The 18,429-nt window shown below is 57.7% G+C and overlaps 1 protein-coding gene across 2 annotated transcripts; it reads right to left on the bottom strand.

Annotated features, from left to right (window-relative positions):
- Positions 1 to 1,078: 1,078 nt before the first annotated feature.
- SLC35F6 (solute carrier family 35 member F6) lies at positions 1,079 to 17,867 on the bottom strand. Of its 2 annotated transcripts, XM_037813035.1 has the most exons (7): positions 17,668 to 17,684; positions 14,483 to 14,728; positions 9,692 to 9,764; positions 8,781 to 8,952; positions 8,311 to 8,523; positions 7,582 to 7,692; positions 1,079 to 5,656 (listed from the first exon to the last, which is right to left on the bottom strand). In XM_037813035.1, the coding sequence occupies exons 2-7, from the start codon at positions 14,632 to 14,634 to the stop codon at positions 5,187 to 5,189; spliced, it is 1,191 nt and encodes a 396-aa protein (XP_037668963.1). In that variant the 5' UTR covers positions 14,635 to 14,728; positions 17,668 to 17,684; the 3' UTR covers positions 1,079 to 5,186. The 2 variants fall into 2 exon arrangements, with proteins under 2 accessions (XP_037668963.1, XP_037668964.1); XM_037813036.1 differs by lacking the exon at positions 14,483 to 14,728 and having other exon boundaries at positions 17,668 to 17,867.
- Between the last annotated feature and the right edge of the window lie 562 nt (positions 17,868 to 18,429).

Here is an 18,429-nt window from a genome sequence, read left to right as displayed (position 1 = left end):
CTCGACCCCTTGCTGTTTCACCTCCTTGAGCCTAAATTTCCTCATTGTGTGTAACTCGTGGACTTGGAGAATAAATCATCAAAACCAGTGCAAGTCCTTGGCACCCGGAGGGCAGCAGTAAATGTCGGGCTTCCCCGAGCTCTCAGGGGACGGTTCCAGACGTCCTTTCCTCACAGCTTTCCAATGCCCAGCACCTTCCCTGTGGTGCCATTTCGCCCCAGCCTCCCCACATCTGCCCATCGGGGGCTGCACCGAGTGCAGGGAGAGCGGCAGCTCAGAGTCCTGCTGCACAGGGGCCAGCGCGGTGGGCAGCCCCCAGGGAACAGAGCCATCGGCAGGGAGAGCAAAACCAGAGACGGATGTATGTGTCCATTGTCCGCCACCGGGAAGGGGAGCTAAGGCTGGTGGGGTGGGGGGGGGGGGGGGAGTGACGGCTGTTTGCCTCTGAATCCTGGCTCGGTGGCGGGGAGAAGTCCCAGAACAGGGACAGATGAAGACTTTGATGGAGTGAGCACGATTGGGGGCCAATGGGGCACGCTACCTCCTATCCAGGGATGTGAAACCAAACCACGCTCGTACTCCTCAGTCCCCCCCACCCCTCAGCTGCTGCTTCCTTCTCCACCGCCTTTGGGGAGACCTGCTTCATGCCTGAGTTTTACAGCGTTCCTGTTTATTGGTAGGAGCCTGAAGGAGACGAGTTTGCTTTGAATTTGGGGGCAGTATGGAATGAACAATTAAGAAAAGGATTCTGTTGGTTACTGGTAGGAGGAAATGCAGCAGGAGAAGCGAAGGGCTCTAACATGGAGCCTTGGGCCTGACTCCTTGTGGTTCTCAGGTAGAGATGGAAAGCAACAGAGACGCCTCCTGATAGAGCCTGAGGCTCCAGGATAAACCCTCTTTGATTTCCAGGGAGTCCATAATGGGCAAAAGGCTCAGGGATGGGGAACCCTGGGACAGTATCTCTTAAGCACAGGAAAGGGGTGCACCCCTGGGGCACCCTACAGGGAGCAAGGGGGACACGGCTGATTTCCTGGGTCACTGGTTTTGTCTCATGGCACATAATTTAAAATTATATGTATACTGAATGAAACACAAATAAGTCTATAATATGGTACAATATAAAATGCACATCACTTTCAAGATAAAAGCAGGATTTAAAATGTTTGGCAGAATATCGTAAGGGCTATGCTGAGAATGAGCACAGAATGCATGCCTGCAGAATACAACTTTGGACACAGCCCTGTCCACTAATGTGATCTTTTGCCCTTTGCCCTTCCTTTTTTTTTTTTTTCTTTTCCTTAATCCGAATCAACTTCTCACTTTGATAAAACAGTTTCCCATGTGCCCTGGGAACTCTGGAATTATCATACGGCCCTTATTATATCCTGGCCAAACATCATTAATTGCTACAGAGACTGGCAAGGGAATGAATAGTGATTTGATGAAGAGAAAAAGGCAGCCAGTTCCACCCATACTCACTGGTCCCTGTTGGGATCTGGGGGAAGAGGGTGCGAGAGATGGAAACCAGTTGATACAAGTGGGCAATGAGTGTTTTCTACTTTAATAAAAGGGCTGGAATGAGACGTTCCTCCCTGGGTCAGAACCGAAGGCTGTGGCCTGACTGCTCCTGGTCTTTCCAGGCAGGCTGAGGAGCTAAGGAGGCACCTTGGTGGAAAGTGAACTGAAGACTCTCAGGGCACAGGGTCCGGGAGAGTGATTTTTGTACTGGTAGGAGTGGACCAAACTGCACAGCAGTGGGGAATGCAGGGGAAAACCTGTTTTCCATTGCCATCTGCTCCCCATCCTGATCTAAACATGGTTTCTGAAACAGATGAACATTTAGACTGATCCCAGGAAAAACAGTAACTAAATAGGAAAGAGGCAAGACACCGACTTGTAAGGTGGCCCCACTGAGCATCTAAGCCTGGGTCGAAAGGACCACCAGGAGCTTCCTCCTGAGAGCAGGATCTGGCACTTCTGGAAGAGAAGGAGGCTGGCCCAGGGAGGACAGCCGAGTTTGGATGTCCGGAGAGGCCTGTCCCACCCTTCCTGAACTGCAAGGAGTGACTGAACTCAGCCATTTTCTTTTGGGTATTAAGATCAATCTTAAGCCCCCACTGTGCTCCCTGGGGCCTCATGCTGGTCAGCTATGGAAGTCTCTAGGCTACTAGCAGGGGCAGAGACCACCACTTACCCCAGACAAATATAAAAGAATGAAACCGATGTCTAAGCTGGTCAAGGAGGCACATTTAAGAACACTAAGAACCTGTGCCTTTCACGGGCAGCCAGGAGCTTGGGGGGGTAATGTGACTTGCCCAAGGTCACACTGTCAAGGTAGAGGAACAGCTGACAACACTCCTGATTTCTGATTCTGCTTCTTCCCCCTACATCGGGTGGCCGTTTGCCCCACTTGGGGGTCAGGGCTCTGACCTCACTGAGGGCAGTATGCCTGGTAAACTGCAGAGACCTTTGGACAAAGTGAAGGCAAACAGAACTTCCACTGCCAGGCCAAGCCTGACACGGTCCCAAGGCTCTGCTTGTGGGCATGCTGCTGGCAGGAGAGGGCCTGAGGAACACGCCCGGGGCTGGGCAGCGGCCCTGGGAGGAAGCCCCAGCCCCGGGGCACCCCCAGGAGGACTCGGTATGGGGCAGGGGTTGGTCAGTTTACTACAATGCATACTGTTTAAATTAGATTGTATTTGAACCATTGTTTGCAGAAGTCTCTGATGGGCCAATTCCCATTTTGGTTTCAGAAGGGTAGGCCGGAGCCACGGACAGTCCTGCTCCTGCTGAGGCCGCCCCGACTAGGAGCACAGAGAGCCTGGCCTCCCCCCAGACCCAGCCCCCACAGCAAGGCCTCCCGCCTCGCTTCCTGAGCACCCCTCACAGCCCGAGAGCAAACACATCTCCAGGTGGCTGGGAGGGCACCTACGCTCAGCACATTTCCTCGAGGCATCCTGTTTTATAAGCTCTGTGAATCTTGCATTTTGCTCCCGATGGTGCTTCAATAAAGCATTTCCCTGGTTCTGCTGGAACTTTAGCCTCTGATCCTCCACCCCGGGCTGACAAGTGCAGCTTTGTGACACTGCTGTGCTCTGCCGGTTTACATGCATCTGCAAATGCATTACCTTATTTATTTAATCTTTACATCTGCCCTGTGAGATGGAGGCTGGTTTTGTGATCCCCATGTTGGAGATGTGAAAACCCAATGCTCTTGGAGGCCGTTTGCCTGAGTTAGTGGCAGGTCTGGCAGGGGGTCCCCCTCCCCATGCTCTGCCACCCCCCACCACTGAAGTCCCATTGGAACTGCCCCCCAAACCTTCAAACCAGGTCTCCCAAGCGGTGCTCAAAGAGGCCAAGAGCCCTTATGTGGCCTGCACAGGGTGGCGCACGGGCTGGGCACCCCTCACTGTGGGTTGCATAATAGAAGGGCCAGGACCCAGAGCAGGGAAATCCAGCTTTGAAGATAACTGGCTCTGTGACCTCGTGGAAGTTCTTCCCACTCTGGGTTTTAGTTTCTTTATCTGAACAATGAATGGGGAACCGGATGATGCCTATACCTTGGTATGTTACAGCTTTTCCATCCCAACACCCTAGAGTCTACCCCCAGGAACGTTTACCCTCTCATGCCCCTCCTCTCTTTCATTAAAGAAAACTCTTATACTGCCAGCTTCCCCCTTTTTTTTTTTAAATAAAGTTCAAAACAGCATTCCAAGGCCCCAGGTTTTTAGACAAGGCAGTGTAGTCTCCACCACCCTCGTTCTCCATCTCCTTCCTGTGACACACACCAAGGCCCAAAGTTCAGGCCCCCCCACCCCCTCACTGCAATAACTCACAGCCTGGGGGGGGGGGGGGTCTGCATGCCAAAGGCCTCCTTCTCCCCAGCACTGGTTTAAGGAGAGGCTGTGGTCTGTTGCATGACTGAGCTGCCCAGAAAAATGGTATGAGGCTGCAGAAACTGCCAGGGAGAGAGAAACCCTGGAATCGGGGCTGCTCCGCTCTCCGGGGTTCCTGGCACCAGTCCCTTCTTTTCAGGGTGGGGTTCCAGCAGGACAAGGCGACGAGACGCTCCTATCCCATCAGGGGAAGCTGGCAGGTGGGGCCCGGGGTCTGGAATTGGACAAACCCAGGCTGGAATGGTGGCCTCAGCACTTCTTAGCTGTGGGACCTGGGGAGGTCATGTGACCTTCTCTGGGCACAGCTCTTCTCTGCCCCCCACCTCTAAGGCAGCTGGGGAGAGAATGCCTGCTAAGCACTTAGCACAATGCCTGGATCCTGGAATTATTCTGAACAGCACGGATTCTGAGCATTTTCTATGGAGCCAAGAGGCTGGGGTGAGGCTGCTGCTGCTTCCCACGGCTGCTTGGCCCAGCGCACCCCAGGCCCGCGACCAGAGCTGACAGCTGCCGAGTTTCTCACAACTCTGGACCTCACCTCATCTTCAAAATGGAAGGCAAGGAGTTCATAAAAACTATTGTCAAGGGCTTCCTGGAATTTCTCCTGAAATCTTTCCAGGTGCCTGGGGGGCAGGGGGCAAGGACATCAAAATGGGCACGGGGAGAAGCACTGCAGACAGAGGGCACTTCCAAGGAAGGGGCTTCGACTCCTTGTCTGGCTTGGTCAAAGTCACCGGCCCACAGAGGGGCAGGGCCAGGAGGCACTGAAGCCACAGAGTCTACACTGTCTACTTCCCAGAGCAGAAAACCAGGACTCAGAGTGACTGGACAACGTGCGGGGAGCACGCACCAGGTCTGCGGCCGAGTCCGGGCTGGAACCCAGATCTGTAGGCAGGTATAGGGAACATTGTGATGTTCTAGCTTACAAGTTTTAGAAAACACGGTGCTTAGTTCTGGTCTGAACTTATTCACTGACTTCTCTTCTTTGGAGACCAAATCTAGCTTGTGATTCAGGAGGAAGTATCAGGGTTGCAAATCAGTGCAACTTGGCTTCATGAGTTGGCCCCAGGGTGCAGGAGGGCTGGGTGACGCCTCCAGGGAGGTGGTGGTGAGGAAGGAGGAGGACAGGGGTGCTGTTCCATCTTCCATGGCAGCAGCAGCCCTGTCGGTCTGTGGGGAGGTGGCAGGTTGAGGCTGCGGGGACGGGGCACTCCGGCCCACCAGCCCGTGTGGCCTCAGCTTTCAGGAGAAGGAAGCACATCCAGGGGGAGCAGAGTCCCCTGGAGAGGCTCAGCTGTCATCGTTGATGGGGGCCCGGGGGCTGCCCAGCAGTCTCTCGTGCTCGCCCTCCTCTGCTGGGGCCCGGGCCCTGGACAGGCGGGCCAGCAGTGGGCGGTGCAGCCCATTGTAGAGGGCGGTGCCCGCCAGGAGGACGAGGAAGCCGAGGATCTGCAGCGGGTGGAAGGCCTCCCAGCCCAGCGCCAGGCTCAGGGCCCAGATGACCACGGTGCGCAGGCTGTCCAGCACCATGCGGGTGGTGGCGCTCAGCTCCTTGGTGACGCTGATGCCCGCGAAGTTGAAGAAGGCGATGCTGCTGATGTTGCCCATCAGCGCCAGGGCGATGAGCGGCTGCCGGCCCACCTGGCAGAAGGCGTCCAGTGCGTCCTCCAGCGTCCCGCGGGGGTTCCCGCTGAAGGAGCCGGCGGGGATGTAGTACATGGGCACGAGCAGCAGGGAGAGGATCATGAAGCCGAAGAGACCTGGGGGTGGGGGGCCGGGAAAGCACGTCACCCTGTGTGCTCTGGGCCCCAGACGTCCGGCACACTCACCTCTTAACTCCACCTCTGGGCCACCCCTTCCCTTCCTAGAAGCCCTCACCCCAGCTCCTTCCTCCCAGGTCCCAGGGCCCCTCCTAGGGCCAGTCTCTCGTGACCTCCCGTCAGGGCTGCTCTGGCTGCCCCGCTCCCCACTTCAATCCAGGGTTTGGGGACTAGACTGAGAGTCAGAAATATATCTTACCTTGTGACCCAGTGTACACATGCACGCACGCACACATGCTTTAATGAAAGAAATGTCCCCAGAACAAGAGCTAAGCCTCGCTGGGCATGGTGCTCTTGGACCTTTCCTAATTGTACTGCTTTGTACATATTATGTCCCCCAGAAAAAGCCATGTTCTTTGATGCAATCTTGTGGGGGCAGACGTATTAGTGGGGATTAAGTTGGAACGTTTGGATTAGGTTGTTTCCATTGAAATGCACCCCACCCAAATGTGGGTGATAACTCTGATTGAGTAATTTCCATGGAGGTGTGGCCCGCCCACTCAGCATGGGCCTTAATTAGTTCACTGGAGCACTACAGAAGCTCCGACAGAAGGAGCAAGCTTGCTACAGCCAAGAGAGACACTTTGAAGAATGCACAGAAGCTGAGAGAGGAGCTGCAGATGAGAGACAGTTTGAAGACAGCTGTTGAAAGCAGACTCTTGCTCCAGAAAAGCTAAGAGAGGATGGCCCAAGAGCAACTGAGAGTGGCATTCTGAAGAGGAACTGCAGCCTAGAAAGGAACATCCTGGGAAAAGCCATTTTGAAACCAGAATTTGAAGCAGATGCCAGCCATGTCCCTTCCCAGCTAACAGAGGTTTTCTGGACACCATTGGCCATCCTCCAGTGAAGGTACATGATTGCTAATGTGTTACCTTGAACCCTTTATGGCCTTAAGACTGTAACTGTGTGACCAAATAAACCTCCTTTTATAAAAGCCAATCCATCTCTGGTGTTTTGCATTCCAGCAGCATTAGCAAACTAGAACACTAATCACGTCCTAATCAATCTTTTGGTTTTTTGGATTTAAAAAAACCAAAAGACTTGCTGGCCACCACACACTAGTTGCTTCTGTAAGTTTTGGGACACATGGCCCTAGAATCTAGGGCATGTTATCAGTGACAAGGAGCTGGTGCCAGGGTGTAAATCAAGGTGCTGCTCTGTTCATAAAGTCTGGTTAGAAAAAAAATATTAGTGGAAAGAAACAGGATGCCTAGTGACACAGCAGCTTTAGCTGATTTACCTCCTGCCGTCAGCCCCTTGTCTTGCTGTGGACGGGTAACGCGCAGCAAGAGGCACAGGCCACAGGCCACAGGGCAGGCTTCCATCTTTTTGGAGTCTAATCTCGATAGTTACTTCCCCGCTCAAAAGCCTTCACTGGTTCCTCCCTGCTGGTCATTTAAAGCCCCAGCCCACCTGCCTGATGGCCAAGATGCCCCATGATTTGAGCTCATCCTACCTAATTCCTGACGATTTCCCCCACATTGAACCTGTGTCTCACCCAAACTGGATTCCTCACTGGTTCCCAAACTCCTGCCCAGCCCTCCATGGCTCTGCTCTGCCTGGAGGTCCCTCCTCCCCTTTGCTGAATCCGCAGCTCAGATGCCACCTCCTCTATCCCAAGACCCAGGTATGCTTGGCAGGTGAAGCATTCCCGAGCACAAGTCATCTAGGCAGAAATGCACCGCCTGGTCCTTCCTTCTCGCTGGCCAGAGCCTCCTGAAGGGGGCCTGCATCTCCTGCAGGTGTCGTCCTCTTCCTCCCCAAGCCCCTGGCCATGCAGGGAGGAAGGAGTGGGGGCAGGAGGCCCACCCCCTCCAGTGTTCCCGGGCAGCTCGCCCTACGCGCCCCTGCACCCCCACACACACCCTCAGTGCCGACTGCCCGCAGCGGGTGCACGTTGTGTCTGTAGACAAACTTCTCCTCCAGCACCATCTGGATGGAGACGATGACCTGGGCCATGATGATCAGCAGGTCCCCTGTGGGAAAGGAGGGGCCCAGGTGAGGACGGCAGGGAGGGAGCCAGCAGCCGGCCCAAGGCTGGGGGACACCATGATAGGCAGGACCCCCACCCTACACAGGCAACACACAGCTCACGGGCAGAGTCATGCTGGCCCCCAGCCTGAGCTCCCCGGCTTCTGAGGTGTGGCTGCAGGACAGCACTATCGTCCCCCTTCCCTGCTTCCTCACAAAGAGGCTGAGGTTCTGGGAGGGCCAGCGGGTGGGCCTGGGCCTGGGCACGGCACCATGGGGGGAACAGCTCTTTTGGGGGCCGTGGGCCTGGGGACAGACATTTCTGGGTTGACCCTGGCTGAGAGGCCCAGGATGCTCCCTTTTGGGACCACAAGGACCATGGTGATAACGCATGTGCGGAGCTCTGCACCAGGATGGGCTCCATGTCCGCCAGCTCCTTCTCCTCCACCAACACCAGCAGAGTGTGTGTGTGCATGTGTCACAGCACAAGCGCCCTCGCTCCTGAGCCCTGCTCTCTCTCCTCCGGGCATTGCCACACCCCTCCCTGGCCCTTCCCACCCTCTAGCAGGGTGCATGGCCAAATCAGGGCCCCCCGGTGCCCTCCCCCAGACCCCCGACTGCACCTGTGATCACGTCGCTGAGCTTGTGCTGGCTGTCGTGCTGGCTCAGGAGGTCGGCCAGGCCCACAACCACCAGCCCCGCGATGGTGGCGAGGATGCCCAGCCACTGGCTCAGCGCCAGCCGCCGCCCCAGGAAGGCCACGGAGAACAGGCCCGTGAAGATGATCACGGCTCCCCGCAGCATCTGGAAGCTGGAGGCGCTGGTCATGTTCAGAGCTGGGAGAAGGGGGATGCCCGGCCGTCAGCTCGCGGGGCCGGGTCTGTGGGTTCCCGAGGGATTGGCGGCAGAGAAGACGGGCGGAGCACGCTGCGAGTGCTCGGTGAGTCTTTGTTGAGCGAATGTGTGCGTGAGTGGGTCTGTGTGCGTGCAGACGACAGAAGTGGGAAATGGCTGGAGTGAGGGAGGGGGAGCTGGGGGAGCTGGGGGTGGGGGTGGCTGCAGCTCGACCGTGCCTCTCGGCCTGGCCACTCACCCACATACATGATGCTGGTTCCAGTCATGTCGCAGAGGGCGGGGGGCAGGAAAAGAAGGGGGTTGAAGGGCTGCTGGGGGTCCACGCTGGAGTCTGAGTCCCCTGTGGCTCGGCACCGGAGCAGGTAGAAGGCAGCCAGGCAGGAGAGCTCCCCCAGGAACATGCCCACTGCCTGCAGGACGAGAATCCCAGGGCCTGAGAGCCAGAAGGAACCTTTACGCTTTTTTTTTTTTTTTTTTTGTAGTGCAACCTTTCTTCAAACAAGAGCTTAACTGAGAACCCCAATATGTCAAACAAACAAAAGCAGAGCTGTTGAGGGAGGCTGGCAAGAGACCTGCCAGCTAGTTCTACCCTGACACTCCAGAAACGTCTCAATGGAACCCTAGGGCTGTGTAGAAGCCAATCTGAAAATAGTTGATCCAGGCCAACTCCTAGTCAGGTTCCAGACGGAGAAACTGAGGCCCAGAGAGGCTCAGACTTATTTAAGGTCACAAAGCTGTGGGCAGAGCTGGGCTGATGGCTGAGCCTCCAGATTCCCAGCCCGTCTCTGAGGTGTCATCCATGTATAGTGTCCTCCCCTTCCCTGTGGGGGTCTGGGCCCCCAATGGATCAGAAGGGGGGTACGCTTTTGCTACCAGGGCCTATGCTTTGCAAATGTGCTCTGACTTATAACAGAGAGGTTGGCAGAGCCCGGGTCATGACCACTTCCCAGGACTCTCTGTTCCCTGCCTCCTTCCAGGGGCGCCCTCGGGGCCTGGCCTCTGTTCTGAGGCGGCAGGAAGTGGAGGGGACATCTTTCCTGGGAGCAGGGAAGGTGCCGTCCCCAGGCCAGGAAGCAGCAGGGCCTCCCAGGGGACACCTGGCCTGAGGCCCAGGAGGGAGCAGTTGGCAGGGGGTGGGGTGGCAGATACCTGGAGGAAGGGGTGCTGGAAGCTGTGCTCCTTGCTCCCTCCGCAGCCCTCGGCCACAAAGTTGTCCGCCCACCTGCAGCAGAGAGGTAGAAGGTCAAAGCTCGGCAGCACGGCAAGGCTCTGTGGCCCGACTCCTGGGGCTGGCGGGAGTGGCCCGCTCTTCTCAGTGCCAAGGGGAAGAGGACGCATCGGTGAAGTGGCCCCAGGAGGGCAGTCTCCACAGCAAGGGGTCTTGCCCTGGGATCTGGGCACAGCACATGGGGCCTGGGAGCCTTCATTTCGAGGATCCTCTAGCTGAAATTAAGCATTTCCTCAAATCATGGATGTGGCATTGCAGTAGCTGTGATTTTGTCACATATAGAAATCACAGATATTCTCATTATCACATTAGAGTTGTTGTGGAAAAATCGCGAACTATTTTATACTCATCACTCTTAAGAAATTATAGTAATTAGGCTCACTGCTTGTAATTTGGTGTGTGAAGAAGCATTTGTATTACTATATTACAAATTGGCTTTTTTCATGTTTTGAGAACTTTATTTCAATATAAGTGGCTTCTTTTGTGATCCTCTGTGTTTACCAATGCATTTAAAGGCATGGCTCCGAGAAGGGCCACAGGCTTCCCAGAATGCCAGAGGGCTCCATGGCACAAAAATTAGCAAAAGCCACTGGTCTGCGGGGATACTTGGGCCCTGGGAAGTGACCCTTGACACGTACCCCCAATCATCTTCTGAGAACCTGAACTGTCTGACAACCCCCAAGAGCGGGGTGACAGACGGCACCGGGGGGGGGGTGACTCCCCACCGCGCCCAGCCCCAGCTCCAGCACTTCACCCCAGTGCTCTGGGCAGCTCCCACGCCAGGCATCCCAGATCGCCTGCCATCAGCGCACTGAAGCTCCTCCCCTACATTTCATTTTTGCTGGGCTTCTTTCTGCTCTCTGGAGTCTAGTCTCATCCCTCTTTCATCTAACAGTCCCTAGGACATTTCGAGGCATCTTGTCTCCCGGAGAAACAGCCCCACCACTTCCTAACCTCCCACCCCTGGCTGCTGATTTCTGGACGTGCTTGGGTGGGCCTTGGCCCAGAGCCAAGCACGTGTGTCTGGCTGGGACTGAGTGTGGCAAGCCCACAGCCCCACCCTCATGGTGGGCATCCTGGGGTGGTTAACACACCTCTGGCCATGCCAGGGACATCACGCTGCTGTCTCATCAAGCTTGCCACCAGCACAGACCCAGGGCTGTGTCCTGTGGGCTGCTGACCTGCTCCGACTGAGCCCCCATATGCAGGTGGTGGCTGCCTCTGAAGTGGACTCAGGATTTCTTTTTATTAAGTGTCTTCCCTTGAGCGTTTCGGGAGCTGTCACCAACCGTGCAAGGAAGCCGGACTCCTTCAGTTCAGGCACGCCTCCCTTATGGCATCTCACAGCATGGGCCGCTGCTGGCTTTCTCTGTGCCCCTGAGTTTGGGGATGGGAACAGGGGGCTCTGCCCTGTAAGCAGTGCTGGTGGAGCTCGGTGTTAACCGGCAGGGAAGCCCAGGCCTCTGTGGGGGGGATCACACCTGTTCAGAGACCCCCACACACCCCAGGGCAAGTGGAGGAAATAGAACTATGCCAAAACTGTCCTCCACGAGAGACCCACTTGCTCCAGGGGATGTAAAGAATGGCGGGAGGTTAGGAGGGCTGGTGGTCCTTCGGAATAGTGGGAGCCAAAGGAGCACTGGAGGGAGGGGAGAAACTGTGGGTCTCACTCTGCCTGATCTGTTGCAGTTTCTGCCTCTCAGGTCCCTGAGCGGGAGGGGACATGGGCCAACTGCATGGCTCACCCAGGCAGGCCTGCCTTCGAGCCCCGGCTTGCTTCTGCAGAACGAGCCCTCCCAGAGGGCCTGGGCGAGACGACTCAGAGGAGCGAGGGTGAGGGAAAGGGCCGGGCTTTTCCACGGGCACAGAACCAGCCTCAGCCAATGGCCGGTTGGAGCGAGGAGGCCCACTGGGAGCAGCGAATGAGTGGGTCAGGCAAGACCCCCAGGGCTCCTCAAGGAGGGGCAGGGAGCTGCTGCTGAGCCCACAAGGCTCAACCAGAAGCCCCAGGGAAGGACTTTGTTTGGAGGGGGGGCTGCGGTTAGGAAAGCCACTTCCTCATCCTGGTGCAACACCCAGAGCCCAGTCCGGCAGGCTCCAGAAACGACCCAGCTCTAGCAGTGATGCCACCAACCAGCAGTCACCCTGGGCTATGCGTGAGCATGGACTGGAAGGACAACTCACATCTGCGTCACTCTCTGGTTCCACGCTCAGTCATCTGAGAGGGTGTGAGCTCAGCATCCAGCTCTACACACATCTCTCTAGCCCCTGCTCTCGGCATGTTACTGTAAAGATGCTCAAAAGAATATGTGCTCGAGCCCTGCTCCCCACCCGTGCTGGTGGAACACACTGGGTCTAGGGCAGAGCCCTCGGGAGCCTGTCCTTCCTCAGGGATGGGGAGTTTTGGGGGGAAGCTGGTGGCGTGGGCTCAGTGCCTCTCCGCCCCCGAGGGAAGCCTCTTTCTCCTTGGGGTGGCTCTGTCTGCACAGGCCAGGGCCTGGAGGAGTTGCTGGCAGTGCTCCCAGCTGGGGAAATGGGATCCCTTTGTATCCGCGGGCCTGGGCCCAGGGGATCAGGTGTCCGCGGGACAGGCCGCCCTGCCCAGCAACGTCTCCTCCAGGCAGTGCGGGGTGGAGGACGTTGGGCCTGTGGTCCCGGCCCAGGGATGGGTTCAGCTCACCGTGCAGGCCCGAAGGACCCAGCCCCAGTTTACCTGGGGACGACAGCAACAGCTCCTAAGGCGGGCAGCACTTAGCTGCTCACTTCCACAAATATGCTTTTAAATGTAAAATTAACTGGGCACTGACTTTGTGCCAGGTGCAGAGTCATGGGAGCCCGATGAGGTGCCCCTTCATTTTACAGACAGTGGCTCCAAGGCCCGGGCAGAGAGGCCCAGGAGAGAGAGGAGTTAGTAACAGGCAGATCCAGGGCTAAAACCCACATCTGCTTGGATTCCAGGGAGAAAAGCCAGCCCCACATGCAGAAAGTCTTCCTTATCCGTCAGACAGGGACAGCAACGCCAGCGTGGATGAACGGCCCAGAGTAGTAACTATTAGCAGACACGTAAGGCCTGCACAGAGCAGGTGTCCAATAAAGGTGGCTTTCTGTCCGTCCTCCCTCTTCCCCCTTCATGGAGCAGGAGCCGTCTCCCTGGGTTGGGGACGATGTGGAAACACGCTGCTCCAGCCCCACAGCTTCTGTTTTCCGGAACCCGAGGTGGCGGCTGCTGGAGGGGCCTGGGCTGCTGCCCCTGTAGTCCCCTAAACCCACAGGACGCTGAAGTAGGAGAAGAAACTCAGGCCTCACTTCACAAAGCCCCTTGCTTGCCAGGCAAGGAACCCAGGGCCCAGGGAAAGCCAATGGAGTCAGCGCCCAGACAGGGTGGCACCAGCATCTCGCACCATGCCCACACCACTGCTTCGCCACTCTGAAGTCCTTACTCCAGATTCAACCCCTCCCCGGGCCGGGGGTCTGCAGGTGGGCCCTTCCTTCTCTGCAGACCTCAGAAAGAAGGGGAGAAGCTGGGGTCCCCAGGCAGGGGGCCTGCCCAGGGACAGGCTGGGGGGGTGCCCCTGTGGGCAGAGGGCCCTGGCCCTGGGCAGGTATTGATGGGTTCCCCTTGCCGGGCAGCGAGGCACTCCCTGGCCCAGTCCCTGCCCCGTCAAACTCAAAGCTCAGCATCTTCAGAGAGCCGGGCACCCACGTGCGTGGTCGACAGTGGTGGGCAGGAGGAGGAAGCGGCTGCTGTGGCTGGCTCCCACCGAGCGCTGCGTTCCCTTCCCCAAAGAATCCCTGCCATTTCCTCTCGAGTCCCCAGCTGGTCAAGCCCATGAGTCAGCTTCCTTCTCCGGCAGTCGGAGCAACAGAAGGCCCCGGACTGTCTTCTCTCTGGCGGGCCAGCTGGCGGCCCTGACTTCCATGCTGAGCAGTGAGGAAGCATCCTCTCATCTACCTCCCTCAGCAAATCTTACACTGCGGCTGGGAAGGACGGGGGGCAGGGCTCATCACCCCCATTTTACAGAGGAGGAAACCCAGGGCTTGGAGAGGTTGCACCACTAATCCCACAGCACCTCAGCCTTGTGCTCTTTCCACCTCCCACCCTGCCCTCCTGGATTTACAGCTTTCTCGAGCTGGCTCAGGAACCCCTTTGAAGCATCTACCCTAGGGCAGGCCAGCCCACGAAACCCACGGGTGGCGGCAGCTGCCAAGGGCAAAGTGTGGAGCTGGCACAGCAAGGACAGCGAGAGGCTCTTCCTAGACAGAAGCCTGGAGGTGGGGGGGGGGGTGTCTTCCCTAGCAGGGACCCTGGACCCAGCAGGCCTGACGCTTGGAACAGGGCTCAGAGATGAGGGGGAGGGTCACCCCAAGGACCCCCTCCTTGGCTGGGTGGACCCCTAGGCCTGTAGAAGCTTAGAAGGGGATCTGAGCCTTACTTAGTGTGGTGGTTTGGAACTTCATGCACCCCAGAAAAACATGTTCTTAAGTCTAATGAATTCCTGTGGGTGTGAACCCAATGTGAGGAGGCCCTTTTGATGAGGTTACTCCAGTGAAGGTGTGTGTAGCCCAGCCCAATCAGGATGGGTCTTAATCCTATTACCAGAGTCTTTTATAAAGGGAGTGAATTCAGGCACGAGACAGAGAAAGCCACAGGAAGCAAGGAGCAGAAACAGAACCCAGAGAGAAGGAAGACACCAGGAGACGCTGCCACTTGCCTGGCTGTGCAGCAGAGGAGCCGAGGATCGCCGGCAGCGGGCCCCAGAACGCCAGTCTCCTGGGCAGAAGCATCGCCTGGATGAGACCTTGATTTGCACATTTTCCCGGCCTTGAAATTGTGAGTAAATAAATTCCCACAAAGCTGAACCATTTCATGGTCTTTGCTTCGACAGCCTCAGAAACGAAGAGAACAGGGTTCTGAAACAGGCACAACCCTGCAGAGGGGCACTGGCTGGGGCAGATCCCTGCGCAGTGCCAGAGGAGGGTGAAATGGCTTAGTTTCCAGGAGACGCATCCACGGAAGGTGCCAGGAAGGGGGAGAGAAAACAGCTCAGAAAGGAGAGGCAGCCACTTCCCAGGGAAGGGACAAAGGGCCAGGCTGACTGGCGGCCTGAGTGGGCACACGCGGCCTCCTCGAGGGGCCAGCAGTCTCCGTTCCCCTCCCCCCAGGCAGGGCACGTGGCTGGCACGCACTTCCTCATCCACTACCTTCAGTCCTCCCAAGAACCCCGGGAGGAGAACATTATTTTGCTCAACATATGGGCCAAGAAAATTCAAAGAGGCTTCCAGAGGCTTCAGTCTGAACCCTGAGTAGCCCCCCCCCAGCTCCAGGGGGAGGACAAGCAGGTTGTCAGCAGGGCAATCCCCAAAGAAGAGGAAGGTCGCTGGGAACTACAGTTCTACAAGAACTGGACCGGGCTAAAGTCCCGAGGCCTAGGTTCTAGTCCAGCCCTGACCCCACCAGCTGAGTCAGACCCAGAAACTTCTCTTGGAACTTTAGCTCTCAATTGTGGGAATCAGACGGGGTGACTCAGACTGTGGCTCTAACCCTCTAAATGACCTGGAAGACGGCTGGAGGGGCCCAGCCCCATCTTGGTGGTCAAGAGCATGGATTCTGCAACCAGATCACTTGGGCTCGCACACACTCCGCCTCTTAGCAGTGGAGTTGAACCTGGACAAGTAACTTAACCTTTCCTTACCTCGGTTTCCTACCCCAGGCACAAGAATATATCTATCTCATCGGGTGGCTATGAGAGTTCCCTGAGGTAACACATGAAAGGAGGCACATAGTAGGTAGCTCGTTCGCACCAGCTGTGCCCACATTACCGGGTGCCTGCATCTGCCAGAAACCGCAGGTCAGATCTGTTGTTTAAAACCGATGATTTGCATGTAGGATGTCCACAGCTGCCCTCCCCAAGTTCTTTCTAAGAGTGTCCTTCTCCAAGTCTAGTGTTGGAACACTGGTTAGAGTCCAATTCTGAGGCCTGTCGTGGGGTAGGGAGGTTCCTGAGAGGCCCCATGCTGGGCTCCTGGGCAGGGGACGGGGCCAAAGGTTGGTTCTCCCACCTGGGAGCCTCTTTCCTGCCCCTCAGGTAGGCTTCCAAGGGCAATGCCTCCGGGGAATGAGGGCCACTTGGCACCCTACCTGACAGGTTTGGAGCTTCTAAAGGAGTTGAGTCAGCAGTTTCCCCAGCAATAACTGGCAGAGCAAAGTCCCAGCTGGTGAGATGGACGGATGGATGGATGGATGCTGACATGGAGCCTCGGGGTTGGGTCTCCTTCAAAGCTAAGGGCTCGGCAAATGCGGTGCCCTTCGGGAGGCTGCAGGCCCTGAGAGGCCACTAGCTCTCCACAGGACACAGCCAGTCTGAGCTGAACCAGAGACGGGTGGGCTCCATCCAAAACTCCACCAACTGACCTTGCTCTGAGAAGGGGAACACATTGTGCTTGTCACATGGGTGCACAGCTGTCTCCCCAGCCTCAGAATGTGAGCCTCTCAAGGGCAGGGGCCTCCCATTGCCCCTTCTGTCTCCCTCCCTAAGCCTACCCAGCCTCACACACTGTAGGTGCCTTAGATGTGTCTGCTGAGCGGCACATACCACTGCTGGAGTGCGCTAGGTACAAACGCCTCAAAAATGAGTTAAGACATGGCCACCGCCTTCAAAAGGCTTACTCAGTCTCTCAAAGAGTGGAGCCACAAGTAAACCCAGGGGCTCTGGAGCACAGCCTGGAAGGTGGGAAAGCTTCTGCTGGGGTCATCTCCCCCAATTCCTTCCTGCTCTTGAGCCTAGCAGGGGTGGGATTGAGAAGGACACTGTCTGCTGCTCTCCACGTGGACGTCTACATCAGCTAGGAGGCAGGCCAGGCTCTTAGATGGTGAATGGAAGGAGCGGGAAGGTCCTGCCCTGAGGTCAAGGGCACAGAGAATCAAAGGGCTGCCAAGAGAAGGGGGTGCCTCCTGGGCCTCTCAACACACTGCAGGGAGGACAGCTCTGTTCTCAATCTCCCACCTCCAGGAACCATCTTGACAGCCCCTCCGGCTCCTCACCCCCACATACTGGAGCTGACTTTAACCAGTAGTTATGACACCTGTTCCCCAGATAGAAATCCCGGAGATATCGGTGTCTTCTCAAACCTGTGGGTCAGGTCTTACAGCTTCACTCTGCACCTGGGCTCTCCCACCTGTCCCTTCCTTTCCAGCCTCAGTGACACCTTCTAGGTCACCTCATCACTATGCAGCAGCCTCGGTGGTTTTCCACGTTGGCCGCCACGTTGCTCCCACCACCATCTTTTTAACACCACCTTTAACACGCCCTTCCGCTGCTCAAAAGCCCCCCATTCAATCACGGGATGAAATCAGGCCTGGGCATTTGGAGCTAGTGACAAGCCGTCGGTGGCTTTGCTGTTCCCGGCCTCGATGTCAGCGCCACAAATGGTAATCCCACTCTGGCTTGCTGGCCCAGCTCTAGCCCTCCCTCCACCAGGGGTCCGTGGGGCACAGCCCATGGCGCCCACTCGTCACTCGGCCAGCACGGCCTCTGGGGCAGCTCGTGTGCACGAGGCTGGGAGCCCCCATTCTCGCCCCTATTTTCTGGCGCAGAGAGCAGCTCTCCCGCGGGAAGATGCGGCAGGTAAGGCGCGGAGACGCGAAGTGACTCGCCGGGATTGACGACACAGCGAGTCAGAGTCTGTGCCCAGGCCAGGGCCGCGGCGCGGCCCCTCTCCGTCCGCCGGGGCCTTGCACCCACAGGCGTGGGCCCACACCCCGTGGGAGCCGACCGGAGGAATCGAGAGGGCCGGGGAGGCCAGGAAAGGGCCGCCGCGAGAGCGGGACCGCAAGGCCCGCGGGGGTGGCCCGCGCGGCGGCAGCGCCCCCTCCCCTCCCGGCCCGGTCCGGACTCACTTGGCCGAGAGCGTGTTGATGGAGCCGGTGACGAGCATGAGCCCGGCCAGGAACAGCTGGTACTTGGTCCAGGCCATGGCGGCGGAGGTCGCGAGCGGCGCGGAGAAGGGACCCCCGCGATCTCTGCGCTCGCTCTCGCCGCCCGCTCCCAACCGGGTAGCCCGGGGGTCTCCGGCGCGGGCGCTTCCGGGCCTGGAGTCACGTGACCCGCGGTGGCCCCGCCCCGCGCCTGCTGGCTCCGCCTCCCCGGGCAGCGCCGCGCCCTGGGCTTCTGGCGGCTGCAGTCCAACCGCGTGGCTCCGGGAGCCGCGGCCCGGGCTCCCCGTTTGTAACGGGGGATGCTGGGCCCCTGCAGTGAGGGGTCGTAGGGCGTTTTGCAAAGCGTTTGGAGAGGTTGAGTTGGAGCTTGCAAGACAAACCGCAGCGTGGGCTCTCCTGCCGACGAGCGCCCAGGGACCTCCCGGGAGGCGTGGGCGGGGTCCTCCGCGATCCCAGCGCCGCCATTCACTAGTCACATCTTCCAGACCAGTGGCGTGGGAACCTGGTTCTAGCTACCGGGGAGGCCATTCCCTAGCTGAGGATATTAAGTCGAGAGAAGCCAAAGGATTTACTGGAGGAAGATCCGCGAGTGACGGAGGGTATTTGCACCCACGTTCTTCCAGCTCCACAAAGCCCCTGCACAGCGCTCCACACTCAGCCCCGCAGCGCTGCTCTTGAGCGGGCTCCCCCAGGCGGGCGCCACCCTCTTCCTCAGGGCTCTGG

The sequence above is a fragment of the Choloepus didactylus genome, chromosome 20 (genome assembly GCF_015220235.1).
Source record: "Choloepus didactylus isolate mChoDid1 chromosome 20, mChoDid1.pri, whole genome shotgun sequence".
NCBI lineage: Eukaryota > Metazoa > Chordata > Mammalia > Pilosa > Megalonychidae > Choloepus > Choloepus didactylus.
The sequence above is the reverse complement of the archived record's forward strand: the minus strand, read 5'-3'. Positions and strand labels throughout refer to the sequence as shown.